Source organism: Aspergillus fijiensis (assembly GCF_003184825.1).
Source record: "Aspergillus fijiensis CBS 313.89 unplaced genomic scaffold BO72scaffold_54, whole genome shotgun sequence".
Taxonomy (NCBI): domain Eukaryota; kingdom Fungi; phylum Ascomycota; class Eurotiomycetes; order Eurotiales; family Aspergillaceae; genus Aspergillus; species Aspergillus fijiensis.
The window spans coordinates 20,506-38,461 of record NW_024469030.1 but is presented as its reverse complement, the minus strand read 5'-3'; the positions used below and the strand labels follow the sequence as shown (position 1 = coordinate 38,461).

The 17,956-nt window shown below is 51.3% G+C and overlaps 5 protein-coding genes and 7 non-coding genes across 12 annotated transcripts; 7 read left to right on the top strand and 5 right to left on the bottom strand.

The window, feature by feature from the left end:
- Positions 1–60: 60 nt before the first annotated feature.
- Positions 61–771, bottom strand: BO72DRAFT_386030 (pre-mRNA-splicing factor SPF27 family protein; the record flags this gene model as incomplete). The annotated part of the gene is made up of 2 exons (XM_040941613.1): positions 61–671; positions 735–771. The coding sequence occupies 2 exons, from the start codon at positions 769–771 to the stop codon at positions 61–63; spliced, it is 648 nt and encodes a 215-aa protein (XP_040797880.1).
- Positions 772–1,889: 1,118 nt separating this feature from the next.
- Positions 1,890–3,123, top strand: BO72DRAFT_451184 (uncharacterized protein). The gene is made up of 2 exons (XM_040945428.1): positions 1,890–2,291; positions 2,376–3,123. The coding sequence occupies exons 1-2, from the start codon at positions 2,153–2,155 to the stop codon at positions 3,026–3,028; spliced, it is 792 nt and encodes a 263-aa protein (XP_040797879.1). The 5' UTR covers positions 1,890–2,152; the 3' UTR covers positions 3,029–3,123.
- Positions 3,124–3,125: 2 nt separating this feature from the next.
- Positions 3,126–4,412, bottom strand: BO72DRAFT_436300 (kinase-like protein; the record flags this gene model as incomplete). The annotated part of the gene is made up of 1 exon (XM_040943318.1): positions 3,126–4,412. One exon carries the CDS (start codon positions 4,410–4,412, stop codon positions 3,522–3,524), a length of 891 nt encoding a protein of 296 aa, XP_040797878.1. The 3' UTR covers positions 3,126–3,521.
- Positions 4,413–5,986: 1,574 nt separating this feature from the next.
- BO72DRAFT_221005 (uncharacterized protein) lies at positions 5,987–8,868 on the bottom strand. Its single transcript, XM_040939769.1, has 2 exons — positions 8,151–8,868; positions 5,987–8,092 (listed from the first exon to the last, which is right to left on the bottom strand). The coding sequence occupies exons 1-2, from the start codon at positions 8,579–8,581 to the stop codon at positions 6,175–6,177; spliced, it is 2,349 nt and encodes a 782-aa protein (XP_040797877.1). The 5' UTR covers positions 8,582–8,868; the 3' UTR covers positions 5,987–6,174.
- A 3,988-nt stretch (positions 8,869–12,856) lies between these two features.
- On the top strand, positions 12,857–12,944 carry BO72DRAFT_t229. Its single transcript has one exon. It is a non-coding gene; the product is annotated as a tRNA-Tyr (tRNA).
- A 306-nt stretch (positions 12,945–13,250) lies between these two features.
- BO72DRAFT_t230 lies at positions 13,251–13,336 on the top strand. The gene has a single exon. It is a non-coding gene; the product is annotated as a tRNA-Tyr (tRNA).
- Positions 13,337–13,437: 101 nt separating this feature from the next.
- Positions 13,438–13,523, top strand: BO72DRAFT_t231. The gene has a single exon. It is a non-coding gene; the product is annotated as a tRNA-Tyr (tRNA).
- A 637-nt stretch (positions 13,524–14,160) lies between these two features.
- BO72DRAFT_451181 (uncharacterized protein) lies at positions 14,161–14,662 on the top strand. Its single transcript, XM_040945427.1, has one exon. The coding sequence runs from the start codon at positions 14,230–14,232 to the stop codon at positions 14,440–14,442; it is 213 nt and encodes a 70-aa protein (XP_040797876.1). The 5' UTR covers positions 14,161–14,229; the 3' UTR covers positions 14,443–14,662.
- A 215-nt stretch (positions 14,663–14,877) lies between these two features.
- BO72DRAFT_t228 lies at positions 14,878–14,965 on the bottom strand. The gene has a single exon. It is a non-coding gene; the product is annotated as a tRNA-Tyr (tRNA).
- A 430-nt stretch (positions 14,966–15,395) lies between these two features.
- BO72DRAFT_t227 lies at positions 15,396–15,484 on the bottom strand. The gene has a single exon. It is a non-coding gene; the product is annotated as a tRNA-Tyr (tRNA).
- Positions 15,485–16,705: 1,221 nt separating this feature from the next.
- Positions 16,706–16,778, top strand: BO72DRAFT_t232. Its single transcript has one exon. It is a non-coding gene; the product is annotated as a tRNA-Phe (tRNA).
- A 772-nt stretch (positions 16,779–17,550) lies between these two features.
- Positions 17,551–17,669, top strand: BO72DRAFT_t233. Its single transcript has one exon. It is a non-coding gene; the product is annotated as a tRNA-Phe (tRNA).
- The last annotated feature ends 287 nt before the right edge of the window (positions 17,670–17,956 follow it).

Genomic DNA, 17,956 nt, shown 5'->3' with positions numbered 1-17,956 from the left:
CCCCGCCCGGCCGTCTGCTCTTTTTCCGAAGTGATCTAAATCCCTTGAGGACGAGGGCTGTTACCGCGCGTGCTGCTGCGCCAGCTGGCGTCTCTGCTCCAGAATCTGCATGCGCAGACCCTCTGCAGCCAACTCCACATCGAGGATCGCGCCCACCCCGCGTTTCCATGTCTCCTCCAATCCTTCCAGCTCGGCTTGATTGGCTTCCTGGGCCCTCTTCCTCTCCTTGTTGACCGACTCCGCAGCCTCCTTGGTCTCGGCCAGTTCCTTCTCCAGGCCGCGGAGGATCTCTTCCAGCTGCGAGTTGCCAATTAGCCACGCGTTCTTCCCGTTCTCCTCCAGTAGCGCCAGGTTGTCGTGCCGCATGGACAGGTGGGAACTGGCCGTGTAGGCCTTCTGCAGTGTCCGGCGCCACTCCTCGAGGTCGGGGGATCCGTCCGATGCTCTGGCGGGCGGTTCGGGGGCCTCGTAGCGTGATAGGTCAATTCCACCAGTCAAAGGCGATCCGGACGCCTTGCGATCCACCTCCTGCTGCATGAGAGGGGAGAACTGGGGGTCGGGGAAAGCGGGGATAGACGGGTGGATGGTGGTCTGGAAGTCGCCCGGGAGCTCTGCGGCAATGAGCTTCTCCGCCGCTTCTCTGGCTGAAGTTGAGGGCTCTGCCTCGATATCTATGAGGAAGATTTACGCGTGTCAGAAGGAGAATTCTCTGGAGCTCTGGGGAGGTAACTCACATGGCAGGGAGTCGTGCGATTCGTTGATGAGAGGCATTTCTGATGCTTGTGTCGAACCTCTTATAAAAGATGTCAATTACGCCCTGAATGAGACTTTAAAAGGTGTAAGTAAGGATGAATGCGATAAGCAAATGTCTCCAAAGTGTACTTGATGGACGACTTGCCGGGGGCTTTTGGCCAAGCCAAGCACAAGGGCGGTAGAAATACCGAGATGACTCAGCAGGTTTCTGCCCAGGCCCTCCGGGGAAGGGGGGGGGGGGGGGGGGGGGGGAGAGCACAAAGGTGCGTGTCCTAAGCGATTCCCCGAACTAACAATATCCTCACTCTTGTTGCAGATATCTTCCTTGTGGATTTCTCTGGGTTCGTATTTGAGCTCTTGGGCGGGCACGCGGAAGGATGTCTCTTCAAGGTAGAGGAAGAGGGCCAGACGCTTAGTCTATGCTTGTCTTTTGTATTCACAACACAGGATATTGACCATCAACTGATATTAGTATCCTGCAAATGGGACAGGACATATACCCCCTAAACATTCATATGGCTTCCACTGGTCTTGGAATTTTCCTCCCCTCGATCTGTGTATGGCAGGTTTTTCTAACAAGGTAGATTCTATGGGTGCGTCTAAAGGAGAGTGCACTTGTTTTTGTCTATCTCAGCAAAACAAGATGTCTACTCTCATTCCCGTCCTTGCTCTACACCTGTTGCACGCGGTAGCTGAGCAGGAAACCTCGGCGCAGTCGCTCTCAAAGCGTACCCTTCATGAGTACTCTCGTGTGGCCCACTAGTCGCTTGCCAAGACCTTCTCCATAACATACGGCTACACTGAGGACCCGTTCTGGTGGGAGGTGGTCATTCTCAAATCTCACGGTGGTTTGGCATTCGACCACCAGTGGTATGGGTGTCAAGTTGGTCGGTAGTCGGGAGGATTTGCAGTCAATTCTGCCGACATGATTCCCCTCTCCTGCTATTGTAATGAATCAGCCTAAGAATGCAGGATATGTTCTGGTCATGAGTAAAATTAACATGGATTTCGGTCAGGCTTAGTGGCGTATCACTTGCCACAATAACAATGCGAGCGTCTCCAGTAGGGGTGCGTGACACCTTTATAGGAGCCTCCACGCAACAGCCATCATTGAACGAGCAATTCTGCCCCAGATCCACCACGTCAGCAGCAATTGCAAAGGCTAAGAGCGCGTCTTACCCGGCTGAAAATCGTCGCAAGTTCCTTCTGGCTCTCCCAGGCTAGATAGTAGTTTTTCCAAACTTTGAAATTGAATCTAGCTACCCCGCGGATACCGCACATTGTACCACCAAGGGAAACCGCTTGCACCCGAACATCTCTATAAACTCTCGGTAAGCTCATTCAAGCCTTACTCTCTCCCGAATCCCGTGATCAATTTCATCTATACTTGTGTGAAGCCATGGTCAATAAATTGATCTTCACCCGGTTTCTCGGAAGGCCATTCTGGTTCCTGGATGGGAAACTGGATGAAAACGATGAGACTGGAGATCCGTCGTTCGCTGAGCGACTCCACTATCTGTATCAAAGATACCACGAAGGTAAGTTGTTTCCGCCCGTTCTCTCTCTTCGACCGATGATGGATGGATTCCGACAAGGACGCTTGTCATCCTTGGTCCTTTTAGCAAGTCCTGTGAACGCGGTTTGGTCGAGGATGGTCACCCTCGGCCTGGCCAACCTGAAGGAAGACTTGTCGCCCAGGGATCCTCGTGACAACCCTCCTTATGTTTTCGGGGATGAAAATCGAAAGCGACAGGCGAACATAGCAGAGAATCTGGCGGATCATCTTCTAGAGGACAGCCTGTTTCAGCTATTTCTTGATGAATTGGCCGGTGCGGAAGAGGATACGAGGCGTCGTAGGCTGATCGGGGTTCTCCAAGCCGGTGCGCAGTATCTCACAGCGCATGAGTTGGCATTGGGAGGACAATTAAAGGTTCATCGACTGCCCGAGTTGAAGCAGTTTGACCCAGCTACAGGAATTATGTTCTCGGGTCGGGTCCATCAAAAGGAGCGGAAGAATACTCCGCCCTTGGTTCCCAAGCCTCACGGCCGGGTGATCCTCGTTCTACGACCTGGGGTATACCGATACGATCTTCCCAACCAATTTGTGCCGTACGATCGTCACATCAGTGCTGCTGAATTGAAGAGGGATACTGACTCCTACCTGGTTTGCAAAGCTGAGGTTATGGTGGAAGCAGTCAAGGCCAGCAACCCATCTGATGCAAGTCAGCCCGAACCCCAGGATGAGGATGTCTGGTTCCAACGCGGTTGGGGCTAAGAACTCTCATCCCCTCCCGGGGCTCTGATCGGTCTATCCATTCGCTCTGGCGGGTTTTGCTTTCGAAAATCGTTCTTCTATATCATTTCTCGTTCTTCCGGATCGAGAGCTTTATGCGTGCGAGAATATTTCTATCGCGATGTCTACAAACAAATATGTCAATCGCCCAACCACTTTCCGTAATTCGTGGCAGTGAAACTCTCCTGTAGCCTCCTGGCAACATCAAAGCCGGTTCATGGGCTTTTCGCTGGCGCCTTGAGTGTCCAGCTAGTCGTCCCTATTCCGACGGGATTCGCTCGGCCACAATTGTGGGCGGTCGGAAGTTATTCAGGTTGGTAGGTCACTGTGCTGCTGGATGTACTGTGTAAAATGTGAAGACTGGCGCTGGTGGAAGACTCGAGGTCCACTGGGAGAGGGTAGAGTAGGCTGTTTGTAGTGAAGTCAGTCCGTCAGCTGTCCGCTACCCATCCCCATGATGTCCACCGGTGGGTGACTACCACTCTGGCTCCGGCTCCTCATCGGAGGAGACCAAGGCCAGTACCAGCCTGGCAGCCTCTATCCCCCGGAGATTCCATCGCCGCGGTGCCGTGCGGTCCATCCATTCGGACCAGTCCCCCCAAGCCGCCGACCGGAGGATCTGCGCGTACTCCCAGTATTCCGGATACCAGCCCGCGTGCTCCCAGTCCAGAAGCCCCGTGATCCGGTTGTTCGCATCGACCATGATGTTGCGGGGCGCGATGTCCGCGTGGGTGAAGACGGTGCGCCCGGACCGGGGCAGCATCCTCGATAGATCCTCAGCTGCATACTGATAGCCGCCGAAGTGCTGGTAGCGCTCACAGATGCGGGCCCGCAGCTCGGCATCACTCCGCAGGGCGCGGGGAGGGTCCTGCAGATCTTCGAAGAAGGTATCGCGGGGAACGGAGCCGTCGACGCCGCACCGGACAATGTCTTCAAGCTCCGGTGGCCGCGGAATCGCCTGGATCTCTGTGATGAGCTGCCACGTTTGTCGGCAGACGGCCTCCTTGCCCCGTTCGTCCAACGTATCCCATCTTCCGTCGAGCGAGGTTCCCGGTACGATCGTCATCTCGATATTGCCGTAGCCGGCACTGCATGCGGTGTGGATCACGTGGGGCACCGGGACGGCTGTATGTTGAGACACGAGTCGCATCGCCTCGACCTCGGCGCGTCCCACGTTGAAGCCAGCCTTGGAGACATACGACAAGTCGTGCAGGAGTACCGTGTTGCCCCAGAGGTCCCTGCTTAGAACTGTGAAGATTTCCTGGTTGGGTCTGAGGGCTAAGATATCTGCCACTGAGGGAGTTGAGCAGGGAGATATGGTCCGTCCCGTTCGCTTATAATGCTGTCCAACCTGGATGTTATGCATACTTGGGAGCCCAGTTAATCTCAAGGTATAGAGAATGACGACGCAGCGATTAAGAGAATTCGAGCAAGGTACTTAGTGAGGGTGGGTTCAGATTGATGGCCACCGATAGCCAAGTGAAAAGTGACTTAAGCGACCACGCTGACCGTGAGAGCATCGATACCCACAGAGTCAACAGATGTGAGCTTGAGTGCTTTGCTTTCGCATCCCTTCACCTTCACCTCTCTTTGATTTCTTCGTTTTCAATGATCTGGTGTTAATTTACTATACTGAGCTTGGACAGCTTCGCACCTTGCGCCCGGACGGGTCCGGGCCTTACTTCATTGTTCGTCAGCCTTCTCTCGCTGATATACTCATATTCAACCATTTAGTGAGCCAGATATCGGTATCTAATCTCCATAAGTGATTCACTAAGAGATAGAAATCACGCCTGTCACCAAAGTCAGGTTAAAGAAAGAAGGATGTGCCAAGTCAATGGCTGTCGCGTTCAAAACGTCCTTATTAAACAATGCCCTCAGAGCACCCAAAAAGGGCCATGCATGCAGCCCACTGCATCCTCCCTATCTCCCAAAGACCTGATCTATCGCACAACAGTCTCCAGCGCTGAAGCACCTGGTCAGATCTTTTCCCGAGCCCCAAGCATAGCCTGTCACTGAGAACCATCAAGGGCCGGGATATTTGTCTGCTGGTGAAGTCAACCAAGCGACAGTCTGTCCTTGCCCGAAGGTCGCGATGTTGCTACCAGAAGAATTGTATTCGCATCCGGTCTTTCACCTTGACTGGCTCGGCTCATATGAATCCCATTCTCAATCAAGAGGTCCTGAGTCGGTGCTCCGGGGCCCCGTCACAATGCAATGTTCCTAAGTTGTACGGGGGTACCTGATAAGTCTTATACCCTTTCCCTAGGTCTGCCGGGCGATGGTTAGTTTGGTGGTCTGTTCCACGTAGTAGTAACATGAAGGGAGAAACGATCATGCTATACGGGGATGTACTGACGAGCATAATACTACAATTGGGAAAAGTAGTAAGATTCTGGTACAGCAGCAACGCCTTCTATCCTACGGAGCTGGAGTCAAAGCCGACCCCATAGGCTGTGCTTCGCCACCATGAACCGTTACTAGCCAGAGCATCGTTTACCACTCGCAGTAACGGTGGAGGCGCCCCGTCACGTGCAGATGTGCAGTACATGCAGAATGTGTTTCACCCTGGGAACGGGAGTAGAGAGGAACATTGTGATACTGGCAGTCAGGAATTGCAGGATACTGTCGAGAAGGCTGCCGGTCTTTTGTAAATTGGATCGATGGTTTGGATTATTATTTGTACTAATTCTTCTTCGCCAAGAGAATATACATGATTCAGTCAGTGGATCTGAACAGACGCTCTCTACCATGTACAGGGAATTATCGGTTGATGAACAATACCGCCCGGGTTGATCAGTAAACAGGGGGAAAGAAAAGGAGGAACGTGTATAATACAAAGAGATTGTGCGGCCAAGGATGTATGAACTCGACCGGAGATGCGCCAGATCGTAAGTATTGAGCAGGGGAATCGAAAATTATAAGTGGTATCAAGAGAACTCGAGGTTTCCTCGTGATGTGCCAGATTCACTGGGAGATCACCAGGCTCATCCTGTTTGATGAGACAGAGAAAGTAATGAGAAAAAGAAGATCGTCCGCCCGTAAGAGTCCGTAAACGCCGTTTCTGCGTAGGTGCATGCTCCTATCGCATGCTGTATTGTAACCAACAATGCTTGGGGGGGGAAGAATCAAAATAGCCGCTTGACATCGACAATCTCGACATTTCCCGGGCGGTCTCGTTCCATATGGAACCACCATTCTCGTCCACTTCGGTGACTGTAGTTCCACGACCCAGTGCAAGCATCGCGATCCCAGGGAAGTGCTGCTATCGACATTGGCGTGGACGGGGTTATAGGCGTATTCGGACTCGTACCCAGCGCGGAACGGCTTCCGATGCTCCCCCATCCAAATCGTGAAGTAGTAGTCGAGGTCGGGGATGGTGGCTCCTCAGCCAGCGGCTTGGGGTGTCCCTTGACCCCAAAGCAGTCCGCCCCAACTCCAGCAGCGTATGTCAGGGATTGATTAGAAGCGTGTACGTTCTTCCACGAAACCAGACCCCCATCTCCATCCTGCCCAGGTATATCCGGTCGAAGAGCAAACCGCGGGATCGAAACGTCCTGTGCACTGGTCCTGGAACCAATTCTGCCCATATATGCCGGCATATGGAAATCGTACACAACAGCCGGTCCCTCATGCTCATCCGTCTCGACATCGTGGTTGTGCCGCTCGCGTCCCACGCCGCCGATGTCAAATTCGTCCATTCCAAGATCAGATTCATCATCGGAAGACTCGTCTTCGAGTGCGTTGTCCGGTACATAGGAGTCTGAATGGTCGGTGACGAGGAATCTCATCCCATGTTCCGTATCCTTGGCAGCCATGTCAATGAATGTTTGGGCTCGGATGCGAGCAGAAGTCAAGTTGTTTCCTGCGGGCAATGCCATTGGACGGGTTGTGACTGAACCATGGGAGCTGCGGGGAAGACTATAACGATCGGGTTTGAGCAGCGCCTGTCCACGTGGCATAGGCTGGCACACAGCCTGCAGGACCCCGGGAGGTTCTATGTCTGATGGCGCACGCAGAGCCTCGAGACGAGGAAACCCGCTAGCAAGAATGCTTTGAGCAAGATGTGAGTTTGGTGAATCCGTATGCCGGGGTGGTTTGATGAACGGGACGTAGTCGAGTCTGCCCAAGGCAGCACCGGAGTCGGGGCCGGAAACATCCCAGTGAAGATATTCGAGACTTGATGAGGCCAGAAGCGGCTGGAAAATGATACCGTCGGTATTCAGCGTCGGGCATTTATTGCTTTGAACGAAAGTGAAGCGTTCAAGCTGCCCGAGAGATGCTAGCATTTTTGAGATCACCAGGAGCGAGTCGATGTTTTGTTCAATAAGAGCGAGAGATTTAAGGGAGCTAGACTCGGGCTGCGATGCGTACTGGCAGAGGCCCGTGTCGGTGACTCCCGGGAGATTTTCCAGGCGGAGCGATTCCAGCGGTGGTAGGCATTGCAAGGTGCTGTCGTTGAAGGCGTCTGCGTCGAAATTGGAGATGCAGAGGTTTCGCAACGAAGGGAGCTCACTGCACATGCGAAGGAAGATACTTGGCTCTAAGGAGTTTTTCTCATCGAGCCCGTAAAGCATCAGAGTTTCCAAGGATGTCCACTGCGCATGATAGTCGAGGAACTCGAACATTTGTGATGGGCCCAAGCTCCAGGGGCAGTATGTACTTCGAGGCGATCTCTCAGTTATCGCCGCAGCCTCTCCCAAGATCCACGTGTGCTCCTTCAGCTTTCGCCGCGTCGATAACGCATGTGTCAGGCGGTCAAATTCGTGATGGTAAGGAATGGTCAAGCCCAGCAGCCGTTCCAGGTTCGGGCAGACCATGACCACGGATGCGACCAAATCCCGATATTCCTGCCATTGGGTGCTGTGTCGGATTGTTGTGAATAGCAGGTCTAGTTGGGGTACTCGAAGCTCTAGAACAAGATTGGCCAGCAATTTCCTCTCCCGGAGGGTTCGCCGTAATAGCTTGAGGCGACTTCCGCGCTTCAATCGATATTTCTTCAATTGGTTCGGTGAATCGTTCCCCATGATGTGTATGCGGTTGTACCTAAGATGGGAGGATCTGTTAGCTCCAATGTCGTTCTTAGACTAGTGCCATCACTCACAGTCTTGCTCTGACTGCCTTCTCCCACGGGCGACAGGTTAGAGAAAGCGCATGTAAGTCGCGTTGGAAGCATGTTAGGCATCCATTTTGGTTGGGGCCTGTGTGTAAGTAGTATAACTGATCTAAAATCGCATCGTACACCTCCTGGGGTAAACGCTTGAAGACCGACTCCAAGATCTTATCCAGAGACGCAGCCGAGTCGCAGAAGCGAGGAAGTGATGCCGAGAAGACAGGGGAGGTAGAGTATTCTGTGGGAGCAGTTGAAACACTGTAGTTGCTTTTGAATGAAGAGACTGATGATGTGCGAGATGAGACCGGCTGCACCGTCACGGCATACATCGAATCCTTGTAATCTGAAATGACCTGGCTTTGGTGAGGAATAGCGCTGTAGGAGACAGACGTGCTCGTAGGTCTACTGGCGACAACGCTCATTTTGAAGATCGGTGTTGCATGAGACACTCGGTCGAAGAACAGTGCACGAATCTCGAGTTTTGGTAGGGATTGAAGAGCGCGTGGGTGCGTGCGCAAGGACCGTTGGAGAGACACTGAGGGAAAGGGGGAGGAACTCCGATAATGAGAGTGGGGAATTGATAAACCGAAGAGAATGACGGTAGTATGTATATACAAAGATTGTGGTGCTTGGGCACACCGACCAAGTATGTGCAAGAGATAGACTAAAGGTGCAAGGGAAGGAAGGACAGAATGGATCAGATATGGTCTTGTAACAAGAGAATGCTAGCGACAATGGTCGCAGTCTAAAAGGACAAGGATTTGAAGCAAGGTTATGGGAAGAGAAAAAAAGAACAGATGGAGCGCGACTATTTTAGGAGAAGGAGGGGGGGAACAGCGTGGGAGATGTGGGCAACGAAAGTTATCAGAAACGCCAATAGGCCGAAACTCAGTTATACCCCCAAAGTGGCTTAACGCAGGGCCATCAATGGCACAAGAAAGTCAGAGGCAGAGCACCGCGAACACGCCACTGCTTCTTGGGGGGGGGTAAAAAGTGTATGAGAAAGACTTGGGACGGCAGTCGAGGGCCGATCGTCTCCACTAGAGCAGTGAGGATCTTGAATGGCACTAGACCACTAGTGTGCTGTCCTGAGAGCCGTGCGGAGCAATGCAGTGTGGTGCATGACTCCAACTCGTGCAGCCGTGCTGAACCAGATCACAAAGCTGTGGAGGAAGGCGGAGAATTTGGTTCACACATCCAGCAGTCTGTCTCATCAACAACCTGCCTTGGGTGGCTAATCCGGCCTGTCGAACATGTCCTCCAGAAACAAATGCAGGGACAGGCTGGGTCATCTTTACTTCAAAGCGGAGCAAAGCGAGTAAATTTCCAACTTGATGAGGTTTTGTCAATGGAGATGGAAGTCCGCCCGTGAACTAAATTGTTAGCCGGAGATTTAGTTCTCTGGGGTCAGACATAGCGGTAGTAGCAGCGGCCCAAACAAGTAAGGATGAGAGAACACAAAACTCGAAGCCCGTCAGACTGTATGAAACATCCCGATTTACTCCGTACTGTACTTGTGCGAGTGCTTTCGCCTGCTCTATTTTGGGGATTTTTGTTTGCTCGTCATCGGAGATTCAGTGTAGCGTACCAGGATGCATGAAGAAATAAGCAAAACGATGATGACGAGGACCCCAGAGAAGAGTTTGGGTTGGAGTCCGTTGAACAGACAAGAGGGGAGGAGAAAAGGAGGTGTCCACGGTCAGGATGGCATGGATGAATTCCGTACATGGAATGGGATGCCTCGACACCCGTGGAACAAGGCGAGGACACTAGGCGGGTTCCGGGCTAGCTCGGGCTGACGGGGCTGACGCTAGAGTCAGGAACTCATCACGCTAAGCTACATTCAGCCGGTTCCTGCTGCAAACCAAACAGTGGTCCAGTCAGCTCCTCCCCTCGCATCTCCTCAAACCCCCTTTTTCGATACATTTGCCAAAACGTACGGAGTACTCGAGTACGCGATCATCGTACTCCGTACTTGCTTCTTGTATCTCCAGGCTCGATCATTCTGCCGTTACAAGATGTTGCCCGGAGCCCGGTTTCTGGGCCAAGGTCTTGGTTTCTCTGTCTTGAGATATTAATACCCTCCAATGACTCAGTAATGTCCTGGGCCTCTTACATCTGAGACTCGGTGACTGAGGATTCGGAACAACAGGAGCAGCAGGAGATCGGAGAAGCGGAAAGGGCGGCCGCCTCCTGAGGATGAACCACCGTTATCAGCATTCAGCAACGAGCGCATGATCCATCTCTCGATGGAGCGATCCCACTTGTCGGTTCGCACCGTCAAATAACCATTGGCTGATGCGCGGGACCCATTTGTGCAGAGCACATTAATACCACCCCCATATTGATCGGTCTGCCAGGTGGACTGTTCTGAATAGGTTAGTAAGCCGTAGTGTCTGCACTCTGAGCATCAATCTCAGACAGCGAGGACGGGAGCAGGATATTTACTCGGACATAACAGTGCTCAAGCCGTGCCCACTCGACTCCGCAACAAATGAAGAAATATGAATACCTCTCTGCTGATGGCAGAAGAGGGAAGTACCAGAGACTACCAGGAGTGTGCTCGCCAGGAAAGCATTGAATCCAATTCTTGAGCAATAGATTACCAGCACCAGCCAAGACAGGACGACACGTACACAACAGACAGCCGAGCGGACAACTTAGCGAGCATCCCTCACGAGTCCAGCCGTTGCCTACGTAGTAGTGCCTGGCAAGTTACTTGGTACTACTCCACCGCTCAGGCAGTGGCAAGACAGTCGCTGTCCCAATTTTGTTCCATCTAGTATCACGATCCTGGTTTGGCTATCACAGTTGCCGTGTGTGAAGCATATAAAGAGCTGGCAACACTCTGTCATCGATGGGTAAGCAAGTACAGTCACTAGTAAACTACGGTACTTTCGTAGAACATTGTGAAACAGCAATGCGCCATCTTTCCCAGGGGCTGGGTTTTTTTCGACCTAGATCTAGTGGGGGTGGCTGCAGTGTTGTGCAGTCGGTCGGGAGGCGACCCTGCAGGTAAAGGTACGTGCTGCATGAAATCATGTAACTGCCCGCTTCCAATGTAATTGGTGGGTGCATCTTATTTAGAGTACCAAGGTGGCCTCAGGCCACAACCTCCTTTTCTTGGCCGTGTAAATTGTAAATGGATAGATAACTTATGTGTGAATCTCGACTTCGGGAGCGGCAATACCGATTGATCAATCTTGAAGAGGGAAAGGGTCGTGATTTGCAAACAACTCAAGCCGGAAATCCCCAGGTCAATCCCAAAATTTGAACGCGGGACACGGTCGATCATGACTTCTCTATGCCAATCCGGTAGGCTCCCTACCGTTATGCTTTTGGCTCCGACTATCGCAATCTTGCTTGCTTTAAACTTTCGGAGACAAATACATTGATGTTCGCCAGTGAGCTGCACTGCCTAACTAGACGGTTACTCTGGGCGACTGTGTGTTTCCTGGCAAACTCACGGAAATTCAGTGCCTAGACGGTTCGTTCCAAATACGTACCTAATCTTCGGCATTAGTGGCGTGGTTGTCGGCTAGTGCTCTACACATCGACTCAATTATCATGCCACAAGCGACTACCTAGTACTTAGTCAGTTAGACCTATCCATTATCCAAGCAACAACCAAGCCGGGAGCTAGTGAAAATGGCCTACATAATAGTACATAGTACGGAGTAGTTACTTCCCTGGATGATGTCATCGTACCCCGTCTAAGTTAACACTTCATCTATCCATGCATTATGCAGTAAGGTACCTTCTTCCCTGCGTCGGTCTATCAATTAACCACCACGCTGCAACCATCCGAGCGATACTTCAAAGCGACTACCACTGCCAAAAACACGACTCCGGACAGCACAAGAGATTTTAAGGCGCATTTAAGTCAAACAACCATCCACCCCTTCCTTCCCTCGTCTATTTTTAAACCGCATCAAACCCCCTTCCTACCATGATACAGCCACTCGGAACAGACTCAGATCCCGCATCGAACTCACTTTCTGCCTCGCACAGAAGAGAAAAAACAGATTCTCTCCCAAGTTCACCCGATACATGAGTATTTACGGGGACGATCTTCACGCACGGCCCCCAAAGCGCCCATGAGCATTCGGCCCTCTTGGCAAATATGAGTCGTGCTTATTCCATACGAATAATGGCCTGCGGCTGAAAACTTGACCAAATTCAACTGCTCGGGTGTTGGCAACTATGGGTGAGTCTTCCAAATAGCCCCTCCGCAAAGAATCCAGGCTTTATCTAATGAATCATGGTTCTAAGTTTAGCTCGCCTTGTGCTGCGAGCGTCAGATGCTGCAATAGTCTTCTCGCTCTCAGGCACTCGCCCTCCATCTTTGAGACACCGTACAAGAGCCCAGAGCTCGGTAGGCTGCGAGACTGTGCAGATTATCAGGAGCCATTGCCACGCAATTGCCCTACGTGATGGAGTTCGGTTTGCCCTGTTTTAGGTTACCCTGGCCATCTCGCTCCCCGAGCGAGGGCTGACCGCGAGGTGTATCATTCGACGAAACAGGCGTGAATTCCAGCGTGTGGCTTTTTCTCCGGAAGCTAGTGCTGATACTTCACCACAGGATGCGGTTTCCCTGCTTTTCGACGACCTATCGTTCCTTGTCATGAACAGTTCGAATGACAAGAGCTCACGGACTTGGCTAGATTGCGTTTTCAGAAGCACAGTCACAACCAGAACCCCCGATGGTCTAGTTGGTTCATGGCGTTCGGCTGTAATGGTATAATTGTAACCGAAAAGTCACCAGTTCGATTCTGGTTCGGGGGATCTCTTTTTCCTGGCTGAATATACTGTCCAGTGCTTGGATTCTTTTTATTGACTTGCCCTCTCGGTCGGCGAGGCGGTCGGTGACAATACCTAGCAACAATGCTTCCAAGTAGCTGATGGTCCGCAGAGCATTGTGTTTCGTATCGAGCGCAGTGCCGCGGTCTTCGTGGCTGCGGTTGAAGGTTCGGGCGCGTGTCCGACATTTCCCACCAAGCGGGATCCATCTTCGTGGTTGCAGCCGAGTTTCAGGCCTGAAGACTTGAGGCTAGGTAATAGAACTTTACATTTTCGGCCGATCAACAAGAGCCCCCGATGGTCTAGTTGGTTCATGGCGTTCGGCTGTAATAGAAATTGTAACCGAAAAGTCACCAGTTCGATTCTGGTTCGGGGGATCTATGCTTTTATTTTGGAGATGTGGTTGTCGCTTACCTTTTGTAAGCTAGACGCTCGGGCAGGGCCATGAGAAATAATTTTCAGCCGCTAGATCAACAAACCCCCGATGGTCTAGTTGGTTCATGGCGTTCGGCTGTAATGGAAGTTGTAACCGAAAAGTCACCAGTTCGATTCTGGTTCGGGGGAATGTCTTTTTGTTTCTCTCTCTTTTAGAGCAACCCCAAGAAGATTGAGAGTTGGTTGTTAGTATACGAGAATGCATTCTTAGAGTCTGGCCTATTGGGGCAGCGACACCACGCATCTATTTTGTGAAAGAGTCGGGTTCAAGCACAGGAGAAAGCCATCGCAGCAGCAGAGTCTAGTGGCGACTGAGAAAGCTGGTCAACGGGTGCTTCTGACCCTGCCCACCTACGCTGCCTGACGATATAAGAGAATCCATCCAGAAGTTGTTCCGAGGACAGGGAATCCAGCCTACAAGTTGGCAGAAGGCCTACTGGCATTAGATGCCTTTGTAAGCCGTCAGCGAGATGGCACGTTCCAGAGTTGTGGCCCATATCGGCGAACCGCACGGTTTTTTCATGCTGTTACAGGATGCATCGAGGAGAGTATAAGGCAAAAATCATCCTTAACTGCTCCCAAAAAAGACACTGGGTTTAATACATCCCTCGCCTGGTTCTTCCAACCACTGCAGGCGAAACCAAGACCTAGACCGACGAACCAACCATCCTGTGTCTTCCCTCCATCAATGGATCTAAGGGGGACGAGAGTCGTGGTTCTGGGAATTTGCACGCAAGTTTGTAGAGTGAAAATACAGTATACGTGTACAATACATGCGCATGTTGTCATGACCCGAAGGGATTATCATATATTCCTCAGTGGATGCTGGATGATCATGCAGAGAATGCTCATACTTACATCTCCCACCCCGTCAGCTTCTACCGCGCTAATGCTCCTTTACCCATACTCACGCTGGTCTCAGCTTGTATTCAGCCCCCCCTCTCCCTTTAGCTGGCTAGGGACGTTGAATGCATCTAACCCCGAACTCAGCTCGCCATCCTGGCATTTCTGGGCCTCACCACGCAAAGGAAAAGAGGTTGGCGCATAAATGAACATAATGATCCCTTGCACTCTCATTGCATCTATAACACCATAGTCAATCGACCCAGTTTTCGAATTGCAGGTACTGAAGCTGATAGTTAGGTCTTAATTAATTTTCCTGTTTGCGTGTGCAAAACATGTAGTCTCACTCCTCGGATGGGACGCTTTGCTTCGATAGTTAGTTGTTGTATGTTGACCGAATCATGGGGCGAGAAGGTAGGTCTGTCCATTACCAAGTTCACAGGAAGATTCGGGCAAAAAAAACAGGGAGGGGGGAGCATAATGCGTCTGCAAGTCTGACGTCATAAATGAGGATGCCTAACATAGCCAAGACACGGGGAAAACAGGGGGGGGGGGGGGGGACAAAAACAAGAGTTATTGGGTAGTTGCTCGGAGATCATGGGATGGGGATGATGCTGCAAGGACGGCAAAAAAGGGAACTTCCCCCGAACCAGAATCGAACTGGTGACTTTTCGGTTACAATTATACCATTACAGCCGAACGCCATGAACCAACTAGACCATCGGGGGTTGCTGATGTAGTCACAGTGGTATTGGTCTACTTGTTCGGCCGGGTTCACTAATTAATGAGATATAGAAAAGGAAGACTTAAAGACATGGAAGGGCGTGCCGCGGACAACCGAAAGCATAAATAGCGATTCACAGACCATGGATCCACCATGGAATGCGGTAACCGAAGCTTGAAGCCTTATATAGTGTTAGGTAGCGCTTCGGATAGTTTTTGTGAAGGTACAAGGTGCAACACTGCAAGTTGAGCAAGGCCTTCGCACGGGCGCTTGCTGCCATGTTCAGAAATAAAGCCACGGGTACTTGGAAACTCAAGAGTGATCAGCAACGGTCCACAAGTCAAAAATCACTGTGACAAACAAGACCCGCAGCCTGCCTTATCCCATGTGTCTGCGGCCTTTCAAGATATCAAAAGATACGAAAAAAGATAAGATCCCCCGAACCAGAATCGAACTGGTGACTTTTCGGTTACAATTAATACCATTACAGCCGAACGCCATGAACCAACTAGACCATCGGGGGCTTCTCTTGATTAGTCATGTTGAATTTGCATATATAGAGGGCCAGCAGCTCCATCAGCAGATCTAGTTCCTGGCTACGAACAGCCTGGTTAAGGAATGGCTGGGTAAGTTTCCGGGAACAGTCTGGATCGACAGTATTGAGCGTGTTTCTTTGGAAAACTACCGCCTCAGGTCTTGGTGCAGAAACACAGACTGTATATTCTTCCAATTTAAGCTCTCAGGAGCTCTTGTGACAGATCGGCAGTATTCCTTGAATAGATGTGTTATTGCAATAGTATAATCTCCCTTCTGCGGCGTGGTCGTGTGTTCCAATGAGCTCGTTTGGAGGCACTGGGATGCTCCGTCCTTCTTTCGACCTCTTCTTCCCTGCATCTGCATTGTATCGTCCCACACGCACCCTCGTACCTGATATATACTATCTGGGTACCAAATCAGCCTTCCCTGTATTCGTTTGTCAATGCCTGTCGCAAACGGTCGCCTCTCTCGCCAATAGCTGAATCCGTGGTGAGAATGCGATTTCTCAGCATGGTAGCACACAACATGGGCACGTTGTCGTTGGATAAGAGAACCGCATGCTACTAACACTGACCGGTTGGGACCGGTCTGCCATGTTCGACTTGCCTTCACTACTGGCGTCATTAACACACGCCTCGAGCTCTGCTCCCGTCACAACTTGTGCTGTCGCGACTGCCAGATAATGTACTGTACTCTTGGGAGAGGCATATAGACTATTCCCCTAGAGGGGGTCCTGGTGCATACCGGACTCGTCGACCCATATGGGAGCCTATGCTACAGCCCCGCCTGCGAGTAGCATGCACCTGGTGGCGTCTTCGATTGAGATTTTAGCAGACAGACCCGCATAGTACTTATTAGGCACAATACATGGCCTGATAGGGCTAATCGATGGTCTGGATATATCGGTTGTAGTTGGTAGCACCCTTTGTCTCAGTGTTGGTTATCCTGGGTTATCAACGTTAGTAGATGTCCATTTTACTAGACTTGGCATTTGAGGCGAATTCACTGGTTACCCAGGTGAGGCAGGAAATCCCCCGTGGCTATCCGAGTACACTGGCCGTATACGAACTTGATCCTGCCCGTGCAGCCACGGCGGACATCACAGGTCTTCTATGCCACTGTGGGACCGGATCGGCTGGTGCGTGGAATTTGTGAAGTGCTTTAGTCCGCTCATGTAACACAATGTCTTGACAGTATCACGTGCGACGGGGCAATGGCGCATCTGGGAGCGCGTCAGACTGAAGATCTGGAGGTGGCCGGTTCAAGCCCGGCTTGCCCCAACGTTTCCTTTTTTTTCTTTTTTTGGTTTTTTTGGTGTCTATATCAGCTCTAGCGGGTCATCCGACACGGAGTCTGGAAGTGGAGGCATCTTCCCCTTCGCCGGCTAGCGAGGCGGGTAGGGCTTCTTGCCGATGAGATATCTGCCGCCGTACACCGCCTGCGTTTTGCATCATGCCTTTCATTCATCCAGTATACCCTGCGCTTGTATGTGATTGCTCGAGCTAGACATAAACATAAGTTATCAACAGTGATCTGCCGGGTGATATCAGAGGATGGATTAGTTGCCTATGGGGCCGTAGAAAAACAATTGCCTAAAGTGTTCATGTCAACAAAAGTCCCTGTCGTGATCAACAGCCCGACGAACATTCGCCGGCAGCGCCATGAGAGCTAGATGCAAGATAAGCTGTTATTATGCTTTGGAGGGGGTACAACACTATTCAAATCATCAAAATATAGCTGCAATTGACAATTGCCACGGGTTTTGTTGAGAATATCTGCTGTGAAAAGGCTTAGCGGGGATGGTCTATAATACCGGAAGGAGGGAGCACATTTCACCAATTTTAGGGCAATGGCGCATCTGGGATTCGACAGGTAGTGTCAGAATAATCTCTGGTGTTAATCCTAAGTATCCAATAAGTACTAAGAAAGAATGACATACTTGAGTCGACGGGACGATGGCGCATCTGTGTGTTGAGCATGTCTGCTGTGAAACCGGGCTTGGCGCAGGTGGTCGATAGAGACCCAGAAAAGAGAGTCTTTTCCATCAATTTCGGGACGATGGCGCATCTGGGAGCGCGTCAGACTGAAGCACTAACTTCGGCCGCCAGGTTTCATCCTTCGGGATGTCCCTAGTAATCTGAAGGTGGCCGGTTCAAGCCCGGCTCGTCCCATTTTCTTTTTCCCCCCGTTCTTTTTGACATACCGTCGCCGCTCCATCGTCTGACATCTGTCAACATCACCATTACATCTGAATACCCAGCTACAGATATCCTCCGGATCTTTTACTTTGCTGGCCATGGGTCAACTCATTGTACGACACCCTAAACCAATGCTTGCGCAGAAAGATTCTGCTCCAGCGAATAATCTCATGTGACAGGTACAGTACCTACTTACGTTACTCACCCTCAGCCTCGTGCGGACCGTGTCTCATTGGTTAAGTGATTCCCATCTAGAGGCT

What these genes read in the sequence shown, in the direction of transcription:
- BO72DRAFT_451181 (XM_040945427.1), top strand. Translation starts at nt 14,230, where the DNA reads ATGCAGAGAATGCTCATACTTACATCTCCCACCCCGTCAGCTTCTACC.
- BO72DRAFT_451184 (XM_040945428.1), top strand. Translation starts at nt 2,153, where the DNA reads ATGGTCAATAAATTGATCTTCACCCGGTTTCTCGGAAGGCCATTCTGG. An exon ending in GTATCAAAGATACCACGAAG is followed by an intron (nt 2,292 to 2,375) that starts GTAAGTTGTTTC and finishes TGGTCCTTTTAG; the next exon opens with CAAGTCCTGTGAACGCGGTT.
- BO72DRAFT_221005 (XM_040939769.1), bottom strand. Translation starts at nt 8,581, where the DNA reads ATGAGCGTTGTCGCCAGTAGACCTACGAGCACGTCTGTCTCCTACAGC. An exon ending in AAGGCAGTCAGAGCAAGACT is followed by an intron (nt 8,093 to 8,150) that starts GTGAGTGATGGC and finishes CTCCCATCTTAG; the next exon opens with GTACAACCGCATACACATCA.